Source organism: Alexandromys fortis, unplaced genomic scaffold (genome assembly GCF_014885135.2).
Source record: "Alexandromys fortis isolate MF-2015 unplaced genomic scaffold, M_Fortis_MF-2015_v1.1 scaffold_61, whole genome shotgun sequence".
NCBI lineage: Eukaryota > Metazoa > Chordata > Mammalia > Rodentia > Cricetidae > Alexandromys > Alexandromys fortis.
In genome coordinates this window covers 8,157,137-8,179,847 of record NW_026067962.1, presented here as the reverse complement: position 1 = coordinate 8,179,847, position 22,711 = coordinate 8,157,137, and the positions used below count along the sequence as shown (strand labels likewise).

The following is a 22,711-nucleotide window of genomic DNA, read 5'->3' as shown; positions in this document are numbered from 1 at the left end:
AGTTCCTGCCTTGACTTCCCTCAATATCGGATCACAACCTGAACTTGTAAGCTAAACAAGCCCTCCCTGCCTCAAAGCAGCTTTTAGTCATGGTATCTGTCACAACTACAGAAAGTAAACTAGAATAGGAGTAGACGTCTTGCCTAACACACCGAAGCCGTTGATTTGAACCTTAGCACTGCAAAATACACATACATAAAGACACAAACACACATACACATGTCTGTCTATCTTCTATTCATACCTTGAATAGATCCTGTTCAGTGAAATGTGGATAAAGTTTTACCTAGTAATGAGATAGACAACGGAATCTATTACATTACCACAGATTTATTATCTTTAATTTACTGGGTGTGGGGGGTCAAGGTTTCATCACTGAATTAATAAATAGTGATGTGTTGAGATAACTAACTCTATTCTCGTTGGATTCTGAAAGCCAATAAAACAAATCATGTGGCCACAAAATCTCTGCTCACAAGCTCTTAACAGGTAGCTATTTTTAATATTACCACATTATTTTCCAGTATCTATATTTTCATTCTATTTACTGTTCATTAAAATAAATGATCAATTTTAGTACTAATTTCTTGGGAGTATTAATCTTGTAACTTTAAATATACCATAAAACACACTGATGAATAGTTACTGGGGAGCAAGGTAGCAATAACAAAAACTCGGGGGCAATGGCTACTACTTCTTTAACATGGGACACATGAATTAAGGAATGGGATGTCATACCACCCCATATGTTCTACCAATCATTCTGTTCTGTGAGAGAATCCTGTGCTCACTATCATTCACAGCAGGGTTCTCAATCTCAACACTAATGAAAATGTTGTCAGAAATTCTTTTTCCTAAGAGGCTGCCCTTTACACGACAGAATGCTCAGCAGCATCCCTACCTAATGTTCCCAGCTGTCAAATGTCCCACGGAGGACAAATACAGTCCAGATAAGAACTACTGCTTACAGATGACTTATACTGAAACATCCATGGGCAATTCAAGTTAGAGGTACAGGTAGAGGTCATAAACATCCTGTGGAACAGCTCCAACCCACTGTTAGAAAAACCTCTCTAATGTAGGGGACACCATGCCCTCAACCCCCTCATCATCTGATGCAGGGACACCATGCCTTCAACCCCCTCATCATCTGATGCAGAAGACAACATGCCCTCAACTCCCTTTCTGATGCAGGGACACCAAGCCTTCAACTCCACCATCATCTGATGTAGAAGACACCAAGCCCTCAACTCCATCATCATCTGATGTAGAAGACACCATGCCCTCAACTCCATCATCATCTGATGCAGGGACACCAAGCCCTCAACTCCACCATCATCTGATGTAGAATACACCAAGCCCTCAACTCCATCATCATCTGATGCAGAAGACACCCACATATTCATCTCCTTCAACAGTAATCAGTCCTCTATGGTTATCAAGGCTTCATTGTGAACATGTGTCTGGTGGAACAGAATGTGTTGGTTCCTTCAGTTCTATTTGGACAGCTTTAAATATTCCAGCTCCCTTCCTAAGAACTAATCCTATAATCCTCCCCAATATATATCTGCACCACTGTACAGTATTTCTGAATAATACATTAATTATATCCATGAGGACTTTTGTCTGGCTCATTAGAGGGAAATTTTAACAAGTAAAATAATATAGCATGCCAAGAAAAGAATATCTACTACTTTTAATTCCAACACAAGGATAAACATACATAATGCTTAGCAATAAATGCTTCTTTCTAATCTCCGAACACAATCATGAGGGAGCTTAAATATTTAAGAATATAGGGTCTTAATCATGTTTTCACAACTCACAAAGTACTTTAAATTGCCTTAAATATTTGAAGAATACTAAAAAAAATTAGGATTTCTCAAAACTCTCACAAATTTACACAAAAACAAGATGGCAAAAAAGCTTATTTAATAATTTGTAATTGAATATACCCTTGCTTCAAGAAAAAAAGAATTCAATCAAGAGTAAAGCTTTAGTCTAAATGTTGTGATAGCAAGGATTCCTACCCTCTCACATTTAGTGCCCACATTGCCAAGATGGCTCTGAGACTAAATATTGAGAATAAAATAAAAGTATTTATAAAATTTTAAAAAAAAATAAAGCATCATTCTAGTATACTGGCAACCAGTGGAAAATTAATGCAACATCACAATAAAATTCAGATTTTTAAAACTACTAAAATTAGTGATAACAATGAGGAAAAATAATGTTTCCCAAAATACGTCATCTGGGGCTTAGCTGGCTCAGTGCTGTATGGTATACATAAAGACCCGTGTTCCATGCCAACGCCCCCACAGAGAAGCCCACATGATGGTACACCCTATATTCACAGCACTGAGAGGCACAGACAGGAGAAGTCCAATGCTGATGCCCAGCAAGCAGAGACTGACGAGCAGACTTCCAGTTCAGTGAAAGACTCAAGACAGTGAGGCCCAGAGCAATGAGGGAGCACGCTCAAGCTTTAATCCCCAAACACTGGAGACTAAAGCTGCTGAGATACCGTAGTAGCTCTAAGGCAGTGGTAACACCCACCTTACAGTTACATTTTCTAAGTACTCACATCATTTGCAAACTGTCTGCAGTTAAATTATTCCACATGATCTCATTTGCCTGGAGGTTTTCATTTTCTTCTAATAAGGAAGTATCAAATTCGATTTCTTGTTCTTTAGCAGCTGTTGTTCTAGTAAAGTATGCCAAATAAGTCTAATCAATATTAATATACAATCATAATCTATCTCAGTGCATACCAAAAGCAAAATATTTAATATTATTCTAAATTATGCTAACAAAGTAACCAAATAGTATAACTTGGAGAAAACCCTAGGCATTAATGATCTAGTCATGTAACCTGAGTCTTGGTTTCTTCATTTGTAGAATATACATACACATTAAGTCAGTTTATCCCCATAACAACTTTTTTAAAGTATAAAACAAGTTGCATGCAAGGGAAAGTAACTAATGCCTCAAAAAAATTAATATACATATACGCTCATAGTGTTATTTATTATGTAAATGTCAAGAAAATACAATTTCATAAGTTAAATATTGATTTAAATAATGGCATGTCAATTCAAAGCCTTAAATATAATTTTATAAATTAGTTACCAACTTTAAGACTTTAAAAATAAAAGTAAAGGGGGCTAGAGAGATGGCTCAGAGGTTAAGAGCATTGCCTGCTCTTCCAAAGGTCCTGAGTTCAATTCCCAGCAACCACATGGTGGCTCACAACCATCTGTGATGGGATCTGGCGCCCTCTTCTGGCCTGCAGGCATACACACAGACAGAACATTGTATACATAGCAAATAAATATAAAAAAATAAAAATAAGAGTAAAAAATAAAACTTAAAAAGTCTTTTAAAAATAAAAGTAAATTCATATAAAATAAACTGCTCTAATAATATTATTTCTTAAGTTCATTAAATATTCAATTATGAAAAATGTTATCTTCATAAAAAGCTTAAAAGATTGAAAATGCCATACCTGTGAACATCTATAAAATTATTATACTCTGTGCTAGGGTCTATCTGTTCGACGGACATCTGAATCTCTTTATGAACATTCACTATTTCCTCTGTAACAAGACTGGTTATCTGGCTGTATTCATCAAATATACCTTTTCTGAAAGCAAAAATAAAATTATACATTTTAATGTTTTGTCAAGAGAAACACAGACCCAGAAAGAACAATAAACATAAGAACGATAAATATAGGAAACACAGTATCGTTGTCTTCCGAGTGGTGGTTCTGTGCACCACCTTATTTCATACACATGGAACATGAAGGGACTATGTAACGGTGCCACAATGTGAACACACCATTACCAATTCTAGTATGTATTTGATATCTCCAAAAGGCAGGGAGAGCCAGTACTAATAACTTTCTATTCTTCAATATTCTTATAAAACACTGGATTCTGTGTAAGACACTCCTCAAATGTCTCATTCCCCTCTTAGACCTGGGGATGGATAGATGGATAGTGAGATAGATAAGCAAATAGATGTATCTTAGTTCAACTTTGGTGGCTTCTGTCTCTTCTCCTGACCTCCAATCTGCAGCAAAAGTTTCATCAAGGTTATTAGCTTGTTCTAATTAAAGAGAAAGGAAAAGAATTCTGTCACACAGCCCAGATCCCTATTTTTAAGGGTTGTGCTTTATAAATATTGGTTATTATTGGTTTCAAAGCAAGTATGGCAAATAAACCTATTCTGCATATACCCAAATAAACAAAACACAAAATTTGTCTGTTTTCTAAAATAATTACTTATGAATCAAAGTCATTACTTATAAGCTCCCCCTGTACGTTACCTCAATTAAGTTTATTTTGTTTCTTTGGTTGGTTGGTTGTTTTTTAAGACAGGGTGTGTGTGTGTGTGTGTGTGTGTGTGTGTGTGTGTGTGTGTGTATCCCTGGATAGACAGGAGCTGAGCTCACTATGTAGACCAGGCTGGCTTCAAAACTCACAGAGATCTGTGCCGACAAACGTCTCTGACAGCTGGGACTAAGGGTCTGCATGACCATACTCAACTAACTGCTTCGTTTTAATAGAAAAATAGTGTTAGGGACAAAAACATTTAAATTGAATCATAAAAAAATTCCCACATATATTTTCAGTGAAAGAAAACTGAATCTAAAGGTTTGCAAAATGTTCAACCAGGAAATAAAGGAAGAAACGTCCATTAAATATGGGTCATCATCTTCTGGTCCTATATACAGGACAGTATATATGTACATGTGACCTACTAACTGCGGTGCACTAGTGAGTCCTTAAAAGGCAGGAAACTTGGCCCACATATACATTCCCAAGCAGGTATTCACTGCACACACCATTTTTCATTTAAACGCACAGCTAACTGGAACAGCAAAGTAATGACAAATAAAATATATTGAGGTCTATCCTTCAGGCATGCCAGGTCATGAGTATAAGCGAAGGAATACAAGTAAAACTCAAAACAAAGTTACATGGGTCTGAGGTGTCCAGGGGCTGCATAAAAATGAAGTTTCTAAAGCGTGGGAGAAACGCTGACTCTTACTTGGAAGGGACTCATGATAAACAGGAAATGTATCTTACAGTGCCTTTATCATTTCTTCTTGCATCTTCTGCACAGAGTCCAGTAGCAGAGGAAGTGTGGTGTCATAGTACTGACTCTGATGGAGCTGGGCGCCCTTCAGGGCCAGCACATACTGATTGTGCAGCATGTGGAGCTTCATCGTGGCTTTGTCATAGCGCTCCTTGGCCTTTTCTGTCTCCTTCCCTGAGGAAAGCATTGAAGACAGCAAAGAGATAAGCATTATCTTCACTGTGTGCAATCCAGAAAGCTGTTATTTCCCACATTTAATAAAAAACCAACTGTGCTGACTATGTACTGTGTGAAGAGAGCTGCTCTGCCAAGGACTGCTTGTCAGTACTCGGCACAGAGTTCCTGTGCAGCCCATGCTCAGTCAAAGTCAGCACACACCAATACAGAGATCTGACCCTCCTTTTCAAAGGCACTCACAGCACGTGGGGACAGCTGCTCACATGAGAACATGTACTCTCACAGCACATCAGGTCACATGAGAACATGTATGCTCACAGCACATTGGGTCACATGAGAATATGTACACAGGAAAACATGCAGATGTCAAAACTGAAAGCTGTGTCTAATAATCTATAGACAAGAATGCTCTGAGGAGGCTTGTAGAGAAAACAAACTTAAGAGATGCACATGGATAGAGAAGTGTCACAAAGACAACAAACAATACAGCCTCCCTCATGGTGAATATTATCAACTGGACACTTCTGTGTTGGAGGTTAGGGCTCCGGGTTTGAAGGAGTCCTTCATGAAGAGCATGGTAAACTGAAGACGACTTGGAAAGAATAAGCAATATGGAAGAGGTAGACAGAGAGAAAGTCAAGTTCAGGAAAATGAAGACAGACTTCAGAGGTAGGACAACTTGGCAATTAAGCAGAGACATATAATGTGGGAGATAACTGGAAAATACTGATAAATGTCATGAATCATAAACTTTTCTGGTTCTTTATTATAGAAATTATTTAAAATATTTATATATTGCCAACATAAGTAAATGAATATATCCACTAATACAATTTTAAGCAAGTCACAGATTTTTGGTACAAATTGAGTAAATATGACATAAATTTAAATTAAAGATTTTTTAAAATATTTATTAATTTCTTCCCTTCTTCAAAGGAAGTTCTTCAAATAAAATCCTACCCTAGAAAGAGACCTTACATTGTTTTTTAAGTTGTGTGTGTGTGTGTGTGTGTGTGTATGTGTGTGTGTATCTGTGTGTCTGTGTGACTGCCATGTCTGGGGGATGCTCATGGAGGTCAGAGAAGGACATCAGATCCTGAATGTGGGGTGAGCCACCTGCTGTGGGCACTGGGAACAGAGCTCTGGTCCTCCAGAAGAGCAGCAAGTGCTCTTCTATTAACCACTGACCTCTCTGCAGCCCCATAGCAAGAATTTTTACTAAGAGAAGCTTTTCTTTGCTGCTAATCTGTTAAGGCTCTCAGTAATTACCTGCTGTTATCACCTGTTTGAGAATCTCTCCAGTCCCATTGAAAAAAAGCAAAGAAAGGGTGAGGTTTTTGCAGAGACTTGGACACCGCTCCTACCGCTATTCCCAGGAAGAGAGAATGCAGTGAGAAGTGCAATCCCTTGCATCTCTCGCACCCCCTCTAACTATGAGAACAGGAACATAAGATGGAAGAACATAAGGGCCAAAAAATGGGCAGAAGCACTGTGAAACGCTGCCTTCGATCACAACAAGGCTGTCCACAAAGGAAGCCACAGCAGCTATGGCTTCCTGCACAAAATCCAGACAAGTTAAAAATCCAGAACTTTAAGGCATTGAAGAAAGAAATTGAAGAGGATACCAGAAAATGGAAGGATCTTCCTTGCTCTTGGATTGGGAGGATCAACATAGTAAAAATGGCAATTCTACCAAAGGCAATTTATAGATTCAATGCAATCCCCATCAAGGTCCCATCAAAATTCTTCACAGATCTTGAGAGGACAATAATCAACTTTATATGGAAAAACAAAAAACCCAGGATTGCCAAAACAATCTTATACAATAAAGGAACTTCGGGAGGCATTACCATCCCTGACTTCAAACTCTATTACAGAGCTTCAGTATTGAAAACAGCTTGGTATTGGCATAAAAACAGAGAAGTTGACCAATGGAATCGTATAGAAGATCCAGATTTTAACCCACAAACCTATGAACACCTCATTTTCGATAAAGGAGCTAAAAGTATACAATGGAAGAAAGAAAGCATCTTCAACAAATGGTGCTGGCACAACTGGATGTCAACCTGTAGAAGAATGAAAATAGACCCATATCTATCACCATGCACAAAACTCAAGTCCAAATGGATCAAAGACCTCAATATCAGTCTGAACACACTGAACCTGATAGAAGAGAAAGTGGGAAGTACCCTACAACAGATGGGCACAGGCGATCGCTTCCTATGTATAACCCCAGCAGCACAGACATTAAGGGCAACATTGAATAAATGGGACCTACTGAAACTGAGAAGCTTCTGCAAAGCAAAGGACACTGTCACTAAGACAAAAAGGCAACCCACTGACTGGGAGAAGATCTTCACCACCCCCGCAACAGACAAAGGTCTGATCTCCAAAATATATAAAGAACTCAAGAAACTAGACGTTAAAATGCTAATTAACCCAATTAAAAAATGGGGCACTGACCTGAACAGAGAATTCTCAACAGATGAAATTCAAATGGCTAAAAGACACTTAAGGATATGCTCAACCTCCTTAGCGATCAGGGAAATGCAAATCAAAACAACTTTGAGATATCATCTTACACCTGTCAGAATGGCTAAAATCAAAAACACCAATGATATCCTTTGCTGGAGAGGTTGTGGAGAAAGGGGTACCCTCATCCATTGCTGGTGGGAATGCAAACTTGTGCAACCACTTTGGAAAGCAGTGTGGCGGTTTCTCAGGAAATTCGGGATCAACCTACCCCTGGACCCAGCAATGCCACTCTTGGGAATATACCCAAGAGAGGCCCGATCATATGACAGGGGCATTTGTTCAACTATGTTCATAGCAGCATTATTTGTAATAGCCAGAACCTGGAAACAACCTAGATGTCCTTCAATGGAAGAATGGATGAAGAAAGTGTGGAATATATACACATTAGAATACTACTCAGCGGTAAAAAACAATGACTTCTCGAATTTTGCATGCAAATGGATGGAAATAGAACACACTATCCTGAGTGAGGTAACCCAGACCCAAAAAGATGAACTTGGGATGTACTCACTCATAATTGGTTTCTAGAGATAAATAAAGGTCAGTGAGTCTATAATTTGATCTCCTAAAGAAGCTAAATAAGAAGGTGATCCCAAAGAAAAACATATAGCTATCCTCCTGATTATGGGAAGTAGACAAGATTGCCGGGCAAAAAATGGGATCTTGGGGGGGGGGGGGGAGGGAGGTAAGGGGAGATGGGGAGAGAAAAGTGAGAAGGGGAGGTTGGGGGGAACTTGGGAAACGGGATGTTTGGGATAAAGGAAGGTCGGATAGGGGAGCAGGGAAGCACACATCTTAATTAAGGGAGCCATCTTAGGGTTGGCAAGAGATTTGGTGCTCCCAGGTGCCCAGGGCGATGTCCCCAGTTAGTTCCTGGGGCAGCTGAGGACAGAGAACCTGAAATGACCCTATCCTATAGCCATACTGATGAATATCTTGCATATCACCATAGAACCTTCATCTGGAGATGGATGGAGATAGAGACAGAGACCCACACTGGAGCACCGGACTGAGCTCCCAATGTCCCAAGGAGGAGCAGAAGGAGGGAAAATATGAGCAAAGAAGTCAGGACCACGAGGGGTGCACCCACCCACGGAGACAGTGGGGCTGATCTATTGTGAGCTCACCAAGGCCAGCTGGACTGCGACTGAAAAAGCATGGGATAAAACCGGACTCTCTGAATATGGCGGACAATGAGGGCTGCTGAGAAGCCAAGGACAATGCCAGTGGGTTTTGATCCTACTTCATGTTCTGGCTTTGTGGGAGCCTAGCCAGTTTGGATGCTCACCTTCCTAGACCAGGATGGAGCGGGGAGGACTTTGGACTTTCCACAGGGCAGGGAACCCTGACTGCCCCTCAGACTGGAGAGGGAGGGGGAGAGGAGTGGGAGGAGGGGGAGAGAAGAGGGAGGAGGGAGGAAAAGGGAGATGGGGAGGGAAATGGGAGGCGGGGAGGAAGCGGAAATCTTTTTTTTTCAATAAAAAATTATATTAAAAAAAAAATCCAGTCTGGGGAGGCAGTCCTGAGGCCCCACCCACAGTGATGACCCTTTGGCAGCTGAAGGCTGCTGTGGGAAGAAGTTACTTCTTCTTGAGCATGTTAACACTAAGACCTTGCCCACGTCCCAGTGGTTAATCCCACATCTATGTGTATAAGGGCATTAGTGTATGTGGGCATCACACTATACTCAATGGGTTGTGATCTCAAAGAAAAAGAAAAACAGAAAAGACAGGATGGAAATGTGTTGGTGGGCCGAAGGAGAGTTGAATGTGTTAAGAGAGTGGATGTGTTCAAGACACTTATACACATGTATCAATTAGTCAAAGAATATATTAAATGTCTAAATATCTACTAAAAATACAAAGGAAACCACCCTTCCTTTAGACTAGTATGCTTCTGTGACCCACAAATCTGAATTGTCCAAATACCAGAACCACTACAGACCTCTCCTAAAAAAAAAAAAAAAGCAGGATTTATTTTACAAAGGAAGTCCAGCCCCACCAATAGCTAGATCTGATGCGGAAGAATTTCAATAACTGCAAAAATCATTTTACAAAATGTTAACCCTAGTGCTGTAATTCTCTGAGTTGGGGGTGGCAGAAAAGAGTAATTCAATTCTAATAAAAATTGAACTGCAAAAAAATGGAATTTTTATATTATTTGACTGCAATAAGATAAGGTATTTTATGTCATGAATCAGTATGGTACTCATACAGATTAATAACACTATAACTTAATATAAAAGAACTCTTATTCCTATCCGGTTACCTTTGTTCTTTGTTTTTTGTTTTGTTTTTTAATTCCATCCTATTTAAAATTTAGATTTGAAGAATGTTTATCAAAATCCAATGAACATTTTACCTCAGTTATACTAAACCCTTAAAGAAGTTTTAGCTCAAGAGTATGTCCTTGGAATGATCTTATTACTTGCAATTAAATCATTTCAAATTTAATTGTAAATAATTTTAACATCCTAATGAATTTATTCTCTCACAGAATAACTGAGAATAGCATATATACAGTATTTTTACCCATGAATACTAGAATTAGCATCCTTCTTGCGGAAATAAAGTTCACTGAAAGTCCTAGGTCAATCAATTGCCCTGGAACTTCCTCTAAACGATGACTACTTGTTCCTCCCACCCACAGGAGTGAACTCCTGTAGGAGGCTGACAGTCAAAGCCCAAGACTTCCACCTGCCCAGTCTTGACTAGAAGCTAAGTGGCACTACCGCCTGGGTGAGCGTGTAAGCACTGGCACCTGTGGCACAGGTTACCAGGGCTGCTGTTCTTCCTGTGCCCACTTCAATGTTTATGTTGGTTTGCTGGCTTGATACTTGAAATTAAACAATTTAATTCTGACAACACAATTCACAGGACTATGTACAGCTATCTAGAATAGTTTAAGCCAAAAGATCCCTTTCCACAGTCTACATGTTCATAAGAACACAACAGTTACTGATTAAGAGTATCTGAGTATTGTGGTATAATTTGACACTTATTTGTACTTTAAAAGTCCTGATGAGTGAACCCAACTAATTCCACACTTAATGTCCCCATTTCTGAATTATTGTGTGGGACTTTTTTTTTTTACTTTAACTCTAGCATTCCTAACTCATGCTGAATTTTTTCCTAACTTCAGAAGTCATATCTCCACACATACATTTTCACTGGGACATTTAAACCATCCATCTGTTTCCTTATTTTCACAGATTTTAAACTGCACACTACACATCTGATATTCTATCTGGTGTAGAATGACTCAATAAATACACAGCACTCACTCACAAAGTGTTAGTAATACAAAATAAAAGCAAACTTAATTTCACAGCTGCTTCTTTTTTCTGATTTAGGTGTATTATATCAGCAACAACCTAAATAGGAACATTATGGTCAAAATCTTAGTTACCAACGTCTTACTGACGGTCATGAATAAAACTTAAAAAATAAGCTGCCTTTGAAGGCATTAATAATCCATTACATTAACATAAGAATTCTTCAATAACACCTTGAGGTCTAAAACAGGATTTGGAGTTATAGTCTAGAAGGGTTCTGGGCAGAAAGTGCACTGCCTCTACCCACACGACTCCCTGTGGTTGTAAAGCATGCCTGTGGCAGACACATGACTACCAGTCCATCTGCTACACCCTCCCTACAGGTACAAATTTCTCAAGAGCTGCTTCTCTACGGCACTTTTATAGATGTGTTTTACAAATAAATATCTACAGTCACACCGAAACCATGTAAGTAAACCCCAAAATCTATAGTATATAAAAGATGGCACTAGAAAGGGTAAGGAGATTTATGCAACATGGAAGAAAGAAGGATTATTAGGTAAGATGAACAACAGTAGAAGGGAGACAGAGGAAATGGGGGGAGTGGGCAGGGAGAGCAAGAGCAAAGTACAGTGATAAATATGCATGAAATATCACAGTAAAGACCACTAATATGTACTATAACTAAAACTGAACAAAGACAAGATTAAAAATTGTTGATTCTTTCACTTAACAAAATTATTTAAACAGAAACACCACCTGACACGTTTCTAGCTAGATCACTGGCATACTTTCTAAGATAGCTTAAAATTAATCACACACCAGATTAAAGGTGATCTGAAGCGCACAGGTGAACAAGCTGTTGTTCACCGGCCTCTGTTGCTGTGCGTGTTTCCTGAACTGATGAGAGGCGCTGAAGCAACAGAGGAATTATTCTATGTGTCAATTAACAGGAGGAAAACATCCAATTTTTCCTCCTCCACGTAATGAAATTCACAGAGAGATTGAATTATAATTCTTTCACCACTACTTGTTGATGAATCTGTCTAATGTTTTGTAATAACAGAGTGTGTATACAACATGTCATGCCATAAACAGTATTATGAAGCTGGAAAAACTCAATTATGTAAGGCTGACATTTATGAGAGACAAGCTACACTACTCATTAAGCTCATCTAGAAAGTCAAGCACTGGTACTATAAATTTCTGAATTGATTACCATTTCTTGAATAGTATGGTACAAACTCCCTGATAATAAGTGAGAAGTGATTACTTTCCCAAACAAAGCAACTATGTGCTACTTTATCTGCTTTGATTTGAATAATTATAAGCATTTTGTCATCTTATATTGAAAATGGCTGTGCTGTCCTATAAGCCCAGATGGCAATGCTCAGCATTTAAGTTAAAGAAGAGAGACATGTCCCTCTCCCTTATCCAAGTACTAAAATGTACCTTGAATGACCAGCCCATGAGGGTCCATGTGCTAAAGCTTTGGTCCCCGATGTGTTCTGGCTGAGACAGTGGCACCTGCTCTGTAGCATCCAGTCTTCTATCCTTCCTCTCCTGAGCTCATGATGTCAGCAGTTTGTTCTACCATGAGCCGCCCAAAGCAATGGTGATATCTGATGTTGGGCAGGAGACTCCAAGGCCAGGAACTCAACAAACTTGTTTTCTTTGAAGTTATTACAGTTACTGTGAGGATTAAGGTGGCACATGCTTCTTTCCCCTCAGTAAAGTTAGGGTTTTATTTCCCTTTGTAATCACTTTGTAATTAACTTTGCCATGTCAATATGGTGTCACACATCTGCTATGGGAGGAACTTTCTGGATGCTGTGAATATGTATTCCTCTCACTGGATAATAACAAAAGCTGTTTGACCAATATTCAGGCAGAATAAGGTTGGGTGGAACAATGAAACTGAGAGCTCAGATGAGGAGGGCGAAGTCGGGAGAGATATCTGTCAAACAAGTGGGGCAAACAGAGAATAGGATAACAAGTCATGAGCATCATGGTAAAATAGAGATTAACAGAAATGGGTACATTTAAGATGTAAAAGCTAGTTAGGAATAGTTTGAGTTATAGGCCAAACAGTTTGTAATTAATATATGTCAGGAACCTTTGTCCCAAAGATGATAGCAGGGACCATTGTCCTAAGGATGTTTGCAGAAAGCCCCACTACCTTGAGAGCTGTTTGCTGACAGAACCTGCCTCACATCCCAACTATCTTGATAGCAGGGACTATTGTCCTATGAATGTTTGCAGAGAGCCCCCATATCCCAATCACCTTGAGAGCTGTTTGACCAGGTGTGCTGACTAGTGACCTTTGCTACCCCAGCAAAACCCCCCACCCCAACCCAAATTCCTCATTCAAGGGCTATAAAAGCCGCAACCATTACGCTAATAAACTAAGACTTTGACAACAGATCTTGCTTGGTCCCGTTCCTCTCTCTCGCCCATGTTCTTTCAGGTAGCTCGCCCATGTTCTTTCAGGTAGTGCTGCTTCAGACCCTAGAATAACTGGACCTGCCGGAAGGGTACAAATATAAGTTTCTGTGTGATTATTTGAAAATGGAAGCTGGAAATGGAAGCGCTGCCTGAATTTACACATCCAATTTTTACCCACTTGGTTTTCCATCTCTCCGTTATTATTAATCCTCTTCATATTACTGTGTAATCTGCTGTCTACTGCTCCTGTAATCAAGGCTGTAATGTGCTCAATGGAGAAAACACTCATATTGGATAAGCTCTGTTTAATCACAAATTATAGTGCTACTAGTTGTAATAATGATAACTATACACTAAACATGGTGTCATGCTACACACATAATAAAGATATATATTCCCAGGTTATGGAAAATGTGATCTTGCTTGTATAAATTAAACCTTTTCCTCCCCTAACAACTCATTAACTAGTTCAATGTTTTCAGTGATTTCACAAAATATAACTACCATAAATAACAAGAATGAACTGTCAGAGCCAAAGAGATGGCCCAGCAGTTAAGAGCTGCTCTCTGGAGGACCTCAATTTGGTCGTCAGCACTCACTTGGTGGTTCACAACTGCCTGGAACTCCAGTTCCAGAGGATCTGATATTCTCTTCTGATCTCACAAGACCCCTGTATGTATGCATACAGGCAGGTTCCTGTAAGTCTACCAGAACTATCTTGTTAACACACTGGTTCGCATCACTTCTCTGCTCAAAGTCTTCCAACAGCATGGCATTCACTTAGAGGAAGAGCCAGAGTATTTAGCTGTTATGGCCTGAGATACCCCACAGCTCTCGTGCCACCTGCTCTTCTCATCAATCCATGTCTTTCTTCAGCAGTCAACGCAGTTAAAGATGAATAGGCTAGCCCCTCTACCTAGAGTCCTCTTCGTCTAGAACAACACTTGATGGGTTCCCTTACTGCCTGTTTACCTCTTATTAAATGGTTACTTTTCCATAAGACTTACCTAATGGTCTTACCCCTCAAACTCCTATCTATGTTTCATCTTTCCCCACCATACTAATCATTATTTAATTTTTAAGAGATTTTTCATTCAACATATATGAGTGTTTTCCTGTATGTACGTGTGTGCACTGTGTACGTGTGTGCACTGTGTACATCCCAATTGCCCACAGAGGCCAGAAGAGGGTGCTAGATCTGAAACTGAGTTAACAGACAGTTGAAAATAGTTACGTGGGTGCTGGAAACAGAACCTGGCTGCGCTACAGGAGCAGCAAATGTTCGTCGCTGCTGAGACATTTCTCCAGCCCCCGTTTAATATGCTTCAGATACCTGCTAATACCTGTGTTCTGCTTGAAAATCTAAGTCTCATGGAGACTTCAAAATCCAGTACCTAGCAAACAGGAAGAAATGAATAAATAGTTCTACTGTGTATGTGTATGCACATACAATTTGTATGACGGTGTATGCAAGTGTGCATGTGTGTGTTCCCATGTGTAATTGTTGTGTCCTTGTGGGTGTATTTGTTCCCATGTGTATGTGTGTGGAGGCCAAAATAAGACATGTGTTGTTCTCCTTATCACTCTCCATCTTCTTCCTCATTAAACCTGGAGGTCATGTTCTTAGGCAGTCTGGTTGACCACCAAGCCGCAGTATGCTCCTGCCTCTGCCCCACCAGTGCTAGCTTGTAAGTCAGCAGCAATACTCAGTTTCTTATGCAGATGCTCGGATCTGAACTTACATTCTTAAGTTCTTATGTATGGAGCCATATTTCTAGTCCAAAGAGACTGTTCTTGATGCATGAATTTAAAAGCTCTTTCTAAAAATTAAATGTAAATCTAAATGGATTTTTAACTTTATAATTAAAGGAATATTACAATTTGCCATCTGCTGTTTAGTGTATACTATCTAATATTAGCTTCTGATGCTCTTTCTCTCCCTCTCTCTCTCTCATAACTCAAGTCCAAAAACTAACATTTCTAAATAGCTTCACAAATGTAGACAAAAATGAGTTAAAGGAAGTAACTTCTCTTACTATTTTTCTGTGTGTCATTCAGATATACAGGAAAAAAAAAAAGAAGGCAGGAACAAATGATTGCATTTCACTTCATATAAAAAGCATAAATAAAGCACACAGCACTTCTATTTCAGCCTTTGAGGGGTCTATCTTAGCAGTCACTGCATTTCTGCACAGTTCTAACTCAATGCAGATCAGGTCACTAAGAGTGTCTGCTCTCTTTACCTTGTGAGGTTCCAGTCATATTAAACTTCCCGCGGTGGAAAGCTCAGGCCATGAGTGAGCGTCTGATGTGCCATCTACTGATGAGTAGGATTTTAAAAGCTCCCACTTTCAGGCTTTTAACAAAAGTGGGGATCAGGAAGAGTCAGTCTGGCTTTCCTCTGGGATGAAATTCAACTTCATAGCAGAAAGGATGCTTTCGTCTCACAGTTTTGTTCTGTGCTTAGCTTGTCCCATTGTTTGTGGTCTTAGGGGAAAGGACACCATGAAGAGGGAGCAGGAGGGGGAAGAGGAGCTGGAGACAGTCCCCATGTACACATTCCAATTTCACTGGGACCAACTTCCTCGGTGCCTATTGCCTCCCAATGGGAGCTGAACTAGGAATCCATCAATGAATTAGTGCACTGATGAAGTCACAGCCCTCAGGATCCAATAACTTCCCAAAGCTTAATGACTGGCAGCCGAACCTTAAGACTCTGGAGGACATTTCAGAGGGCACCCATAGTTTGAACTATAGCAAATACCATGTCCAAAATGCATTTCAGACACCAGGGGAGTCAAGATGATACAAATTAGAATTCCAGAATATTTTCTAGAAGACTTCCATCTACCACTCATACATGACTCTAATATATAAATGCTATAATCAAATGATGGCTGTCTATTTAGTGAATTCTTTGATGAAATCAAGTAAGAGACTTTACAAAGTCTTGCTCATTTTCTTAAAGTTTAGATTATTTAAACATAAATTTAACCATCTCTCTCAAAGCTGGACTCATTCCAAACTGGTTTTCATGATTAAAGTATTCTAAAGAAATAACTCAAAGATCTAATCAATTTTAATTGGCTATAAAATATTGCAGAACTATTCATAATGCATGAAGAGGCAATTTAAGAAAATCTACTTCCCAATTACAGAAAAATTTCCTTTTTAATGAGATCTGAAGCTATTGCCTACAGTTCCAGCAACAGGTCCCTCTTATTTGGTCTGCATAGGATAAGGGATGACCATGGACGTGCCAATCCTGAGCACTCTATCATCCCTCAAAGAGAACAGATAATTGGGAGCAAGGGGGGCTGTTTCCCCGCTCTTATTAAAAAAAAGAGAGTGATAAGCTCCTCCCGGCCTTCCTAAACTGACGCCACTGAGCTGGGGTGACATAATTCTGCATCCTTCCCTTGATGCGGATGGGCGATCAAGCAGAAGCATCCATGCTTACACTCATGCAAGAGGAGGTGTACACTAGCATGAAGACTTTGACGCTGGGTAAATATAAAACTCGAGTAATTCTAGCCACAAGTCAATTCGGTAGGCTGCAACCAAATACATAATTAGTAAGCAATTTGTTTAAATATCTTTTCTCATTTCTTCATTATATCCTCAAGTAAACTATAAAACTTCCAACAAAAGCCGGGCGGTGGTGGCGCACGCCTTTAATCCCAGCACTAGGGAGGCAGAGGCAGGCGGATCTCTGTGAGTTCGAGACCAGCCTGGTCTACCAAGCTAGTTCCAGGACAGGCTCCAAAGCCACAGAGAAACCCTGTCTCAAAAAAACAAAAAAAAAAAAAAGGCTTCCAACAAAACCATATTTAAGTTCACTTTATTTAATACCATCTGCTTCAATATGGCAATACCTAAATTTTGTGAAATTAGCATTCATGACATTTATTATTTTGTGAGAGAGGTTGTTTTTGTTTTTTTTGTTTTTTTTTTTGAGACAGGTTTTCTCTGTATAGCTTTGGAGCCTGTCCTAGCTGGTCTTGTAGACTAGGCTGGCCTTGAACTCACAGATATCCACTTGCCTCTGCCTCCTGACTGCTGGGATTAAAGGCATGTGCCACCACCACCGGCCAATGACATTTATTCTTAAAACAATTTTTTAGGGGTTGGAGAGATGGCTCAGGGGCTAAAAGAATTTGTTGCTCTTTCAAAGGAACTCAGGTTGGGTTCCCAACACACACATATGGTGGCTCACAACCACCCCTAACTTTCATCGCAGGGAATCCAATGCCCTCTTCTGAACCCTGTCACCAGACACATATATGGTATACATACCTATACATAGGCAAAACACTCATACACATAATATAAAATTTTAAAACCCCTTTTAAACTAGTTTTTAAAGTACGCTACATCTAGATTTTAAGTGCCTCAACATAAAAATACAGGTGAAATTGATGTTTATTTCCATAGCATGAACATATGGGGAAAACAGTGGGTTCAAAATATTTGAGAACAAATAGACAACTCTCAATACAAATGAGAGAGGAACGTGTGGGTTACTAACCACCTAAAAGTTAGGGTAAAGTCCATTTTCACTAATAACGTTTTATGAACTCTTGCTCGTCATTGGAAAAAGAAAAACTAACAAGTTTGCAGAAACTGAAATCACATGGTCCTGGTTTCAACTAGTCTTCCATCATAAACTTAGACTGAGTAAATGTGTGACTTTGAGAGTTTCTCGGGGTTTAGGGGCTCACTCAAGGAGTGGTAAAGCACGTACCCTAGGTTCCATCTACAGCACAACAAAGAGAAAAAGGAAGGAAAGGGGAAGATGGAAAAAAGGGGAGAGGGAAAGAGGGAGGGACTGGGGGACAGAGGAAAGGAGGAAGGGAAGGAAGAATAGAGGAGGGAAATGGAGAGACAGAGGGAAGGACGAAGGGAGGGAGGCAATTAAAAGCATTGACTTCAGAAATGCTCATTGGCTTGCTACTATAGTGTTTCACCAGGCTCAAAAAGAATCACCTATGAATTTCTGTAAGGCAAGCATCAACAAAAACAAAGACTATTTAAAACACCACAACAAATTTTAGTGTTTAAACAAAACAAATCCACATCATTAAAAACAGGTATCTAAGAGCAGTGATGAACTTCTTTTCCTTACTAGTCATTCTCTAACTACGCAGATAGACTGAGAAAGAAAATAGCACTGGGGGCAGGAGAGATGGCTAAGCATTCAAAAGAATGCTTTCTGAGGCCCTAAAGTATTCTTTAAAATAGCAAAGGAATAATGACTATGTATATGAAACAAGAAAAAAAAACTCCAAATTAATAAGAACATGCCAATCTCAAAATAGTTAAGATGAGCAGAAACACATAAAGTAAAGAATCTATTTTCTCTATAAAAGGCCCCTGAGATTGAACAGGAAACAGAATAGGATTGGTAGGGATGGAGAAGACAGAGACATGGGGTAGGTGAAAGAAACATGAAAACATGAAAATTAAGCTATAATGACAGTGTTAAGCCATAAAACGATTTTTCTGTTTTAATGCTATAAGCAAAAAGGTTTGAAAAGACTTCTAAACAGAGAACACTACTTTTCTCATCTAATACTCTAATTAAATAAGTAAATCAAACACAAGAGAGATGTACATATTCCTTGCTTCCTTTACAAACACTACATAACAGCTAATGTGAACTAATCAGAATCGCTCTGAAGCTCTTAAAACACAAAAAAGGGAATTTGCAGCAGCTCAACAACCAGTCTATTTTGATATATTTTAAGATTTTAGAATGTAAATTGCTCGAAATTGGATAATTCTACTCTACAAAGACACCTATCAGCCGACCAGAACAGAAACCATCACAGTATACACTCTTCCTGGTGCTGCCATACCTTTGGCTAAAGCTTCTTTATATTTCTCTTTGGCAGAATTCATTTCTTTTATTAATTGTCGATAGCTGGATTTTAATTTCTCCAATTCTGTCTTTGTGACCTGTCAAGGAAACAATATGCAGAAAAACTTTTAAGTGTTTACATTTAAATGAGTCAACAGTTTACATTCTAAAGATTGGATGATGCATATTTTAAGGCCAATAGGAAACAACTAATCTTTGCTGGAAAAAAAAACAGACAATAAACTAAAACTCAGCTTTAAAATCCATGATAAATTCAATATGACATACAAACACAAACTTCCTTTAAAAGACAAATCAAGAATAACACGCCGCTAGGAGACTCGCAGCAACCTCCCTGATCCTATGGCTCTCACAATCTTCCCTCCCCATCTTCCACAATGAACCTTGAGTCTTAGTGTTCTTGAGCCAGAAGTGTTCTGCAGCATATAAGGGTTTAAATGTAAATTTATTAAGGAGAAGCAAAAAAAGCATTTCCAGGAGCGGGGTGGTCCATATACCAATGGTCAGCCACGAAAATATACACTCAAGTAATATTATATAAAACAGTTTAGTTTATATTTGGAAGTGTGTGTGTGTGTGTGTATTTTGTGTGTGGGTGCAAAATAACAATTAAAGAATAAAGAGACCATGAATTTGAAATTGAAAGAGACCTGGGAGGTATATATAGGAGAGTTCAGAGAAAGGAAAGGCAAGGGAGAAATGCTGTAATCATATTATAATCTCAAAATTTAAAAAGTAGAAAAAAGAAAAAAGAATAACATAATAATCATTGCAGAGGTCCAAAAAACATGAGCCTATTTCCATGCTGACCAAAGGTCAGAGAGTTGGAACTTACTCCTTCAAGGTTATTGTGTTTCTATCTCAAAGGTCCCGCCTAGATTTAGAACAGAGTTCTGCTCTCTCAAGGTTATTGTCAACAGGTGTGGCTAGTATCTAGACCTTATATTTGAGGAATAGAGAAGTATTTGAGTATTTCTACCTCAAACAAAAGTCTATGGATCCAACTAAGTTTCTACTCCCTTATGAGGTAACATTAGATTCCACCCAGAGAGTGGTTTGACTACACAATGTTTTGTTCTAGGGTATGAGCTTGACTTGTTTTGTTCTAGCAACAAAATGTTTAACTATAGATGTAGCCCACAACCTTCAACTGATCTGTTCATTTCCTTATATCATTTTAATGCATTTTTTTTGTCTTACTCCTACCTTTTGGGGTCAGCAATTGGAAATTAAACGCAGGTGATTTCAGTACTCACTAGACCTCCCTCCTGGTACTATTCTATATTTTCTTTTTATTATTTTCACACATGCTTTCATATACTTTACTAATATTTCTAAATCCCCACGCCCCTACCCTGGCAAAAGGTGTTTTTGTCAAGGCTAGATCCTGACAAATCATCTATAATCCAAAGGCTAAGAAATCAGTCTTCAGTGTAAAAACATATGATCTATGCCTTTAAAATTAACTTCAATTTTTGCAGCTATACATGTGACTAAAGACGTCTAGAATATACAAAGGACAGTAAGAAAACAAAACAAACAACCTATTCAATAAATGGCCTGAGGAAATGAAATGAATGGGCAGTTAGCAAAGGTGAAGTACAAATGGCCAATAAGCACAAAAAACTGCTGAGTCACCAAAGGAATGCAAATCCAAACTACATGGAGGGTACTGCTCCCTGCACCAAGGCCCAACTACTGAGAGAGACTCTTTATGTCTCCTAACAAATCTACGTTTCCTCTGGTAAGGAAATACACTGAGTTTCTACCCTGCCCCAGTCAGACAGGCAGTCATTAAGAAAACAAGAGCAAATGATGCTTTGGATGTGGACCACAGGGAACCCTTATACACTGCTGATAAAACTAAGCCAGTCCAACTGCTAAGGAAACATTATGGAGGTTTCCCAAAACAACAGAAATTCTCTACCATATGACCCACATATACTATTCCTGAATATTTGCCCAAAGGACTCCTACTCAACGTAACACGAAGATACCTGCACATCAATGTTTGCTGTGAAACAATTCAACTCAACAGAACCACAGTGGGTAAACAAGAACAAAGGAATGGGTAAGGAAATGTGGTATATATACAAAATGAAATTCTTTTCAGCCAGAAAGAAAGATGAAGTCATGCTGTCTACACAGATAAAAGGGTGTCAACCAGAGACAACCATATTAAGCAAATTAAGCCACATCCCAAATAATAAGCATCATGTTTTCTCACATTTGTACTTCTTAAACTTTACACAGCCATGTGAAATCACTTATGCACATATTTAAAAAGTGGAAATGAAAGTAGTAGTAAAATTGTCTAAAAGAAAAAAATGGAGAAAGAATATGAGAAAGAGAAAGGAGGGAAGTGAAGACTATGTTTGACATGTATATAATTTGTCCATAATTTGAAAATAATGATAATAATAATGATAATTTTACTTCTTGTAAAAATTTAAAAGCAAAGAAAAAACATATTTGTTAAGATTATTTATTTTATATGTATATGTGAATGCTTATATGTGCAGAAGTGTACCACACGCATGTCTTGCGCTTGCAGAGATCGGATGGCACCAGATGCCCTAGAACTAGAGCTATGGACAGTCATGAACTAACATGTGAGCGCTGGTCACCGAACTGAGCTCTCTGGGAGAGCAGCCAGTGCTCTTACCGCTGAGCTAACTCTTCAGCACAAAAACATTTTAATTATACAAAATAACTGATTTATTAAAGAACAGGAAAAATCTAAAGGAAAAGTAAGAGAATGTATTCTAAATTTCCTTTAAAACAATAAATTAATTTTCTCTATCCAGATGTATTTTCTGTGAGTAAAAAAAAACTAAAAAAGAAAAGGAACTTTAAATTGTATGTTAGCAGCTCTAATAAATTTGTTTTTAAGTGTTGGTACCGCTATATTCTTCATAGTTTAGCATCTCTGAGACAAGAAAGCATTCCATTTGCAGAGACAGTGACTGTTTGCCAGGCAACAGTCAGCACAATGGTCAGTTCAAGCTTGCAAGAACTGAGTTACTAATTATAAATAATTATCTTGACCCTGTTGTCAAAATGAATTCTAATACGAGACAAAGGCAATGATGACTCCTAGTCATCTGAAAATCTTCTAATACACCTAAGACTAAAAAAACGGATAGCATAAAAAACTTGCAAAAGAGTATATGATGCTATATATCAGAGACCTCGGAGACTCTACCAGAAACCAGAGCTGATAAACTTTCAGCAAAGTGGAAGCATAAAACATAACACAAATATCAGCAACCTTCCTGTATACCAACAACAAACAT

General features: G+C 38.7%; 1 protein-coding gene across 5 annotated transcripts in view; it reads right to left on the bottom strand.

Moving 5' to 3' along the window:
- The window catches only part of Fer (FER tyrosine kinase), a 310,511-nt gene that overhangs the window by 238,064 nt on the left and 49,736 nt on the right, over positions 1–22,711 (bottom strand). For all 5 annotated transcript variants that reach the window (XM_050153485.1, XM_050153486.1, XM_050153482.1 and 2 more), the window contains 4 exons: positions 19,393–19,492; positions 5,094–5,277; positions 3,506–3,643; positions 2,585–2,704 (listed from right to left, as the gene is read on the bottom strand). In XM_050153485.1, coding sequence (XP_050009442.1) covers positions 2,585–2,704; positions 3,506–3,643; positions 5,094–5,277; positions 19,393–19,492 — 542 coding nt within the window. The remainder of the gene's footprint in view (positions 1–2,584; positions 2,705–3,505; positions 3,644–5,093; positions 5,278–19,392; positions 19,493–22,711) is intronic.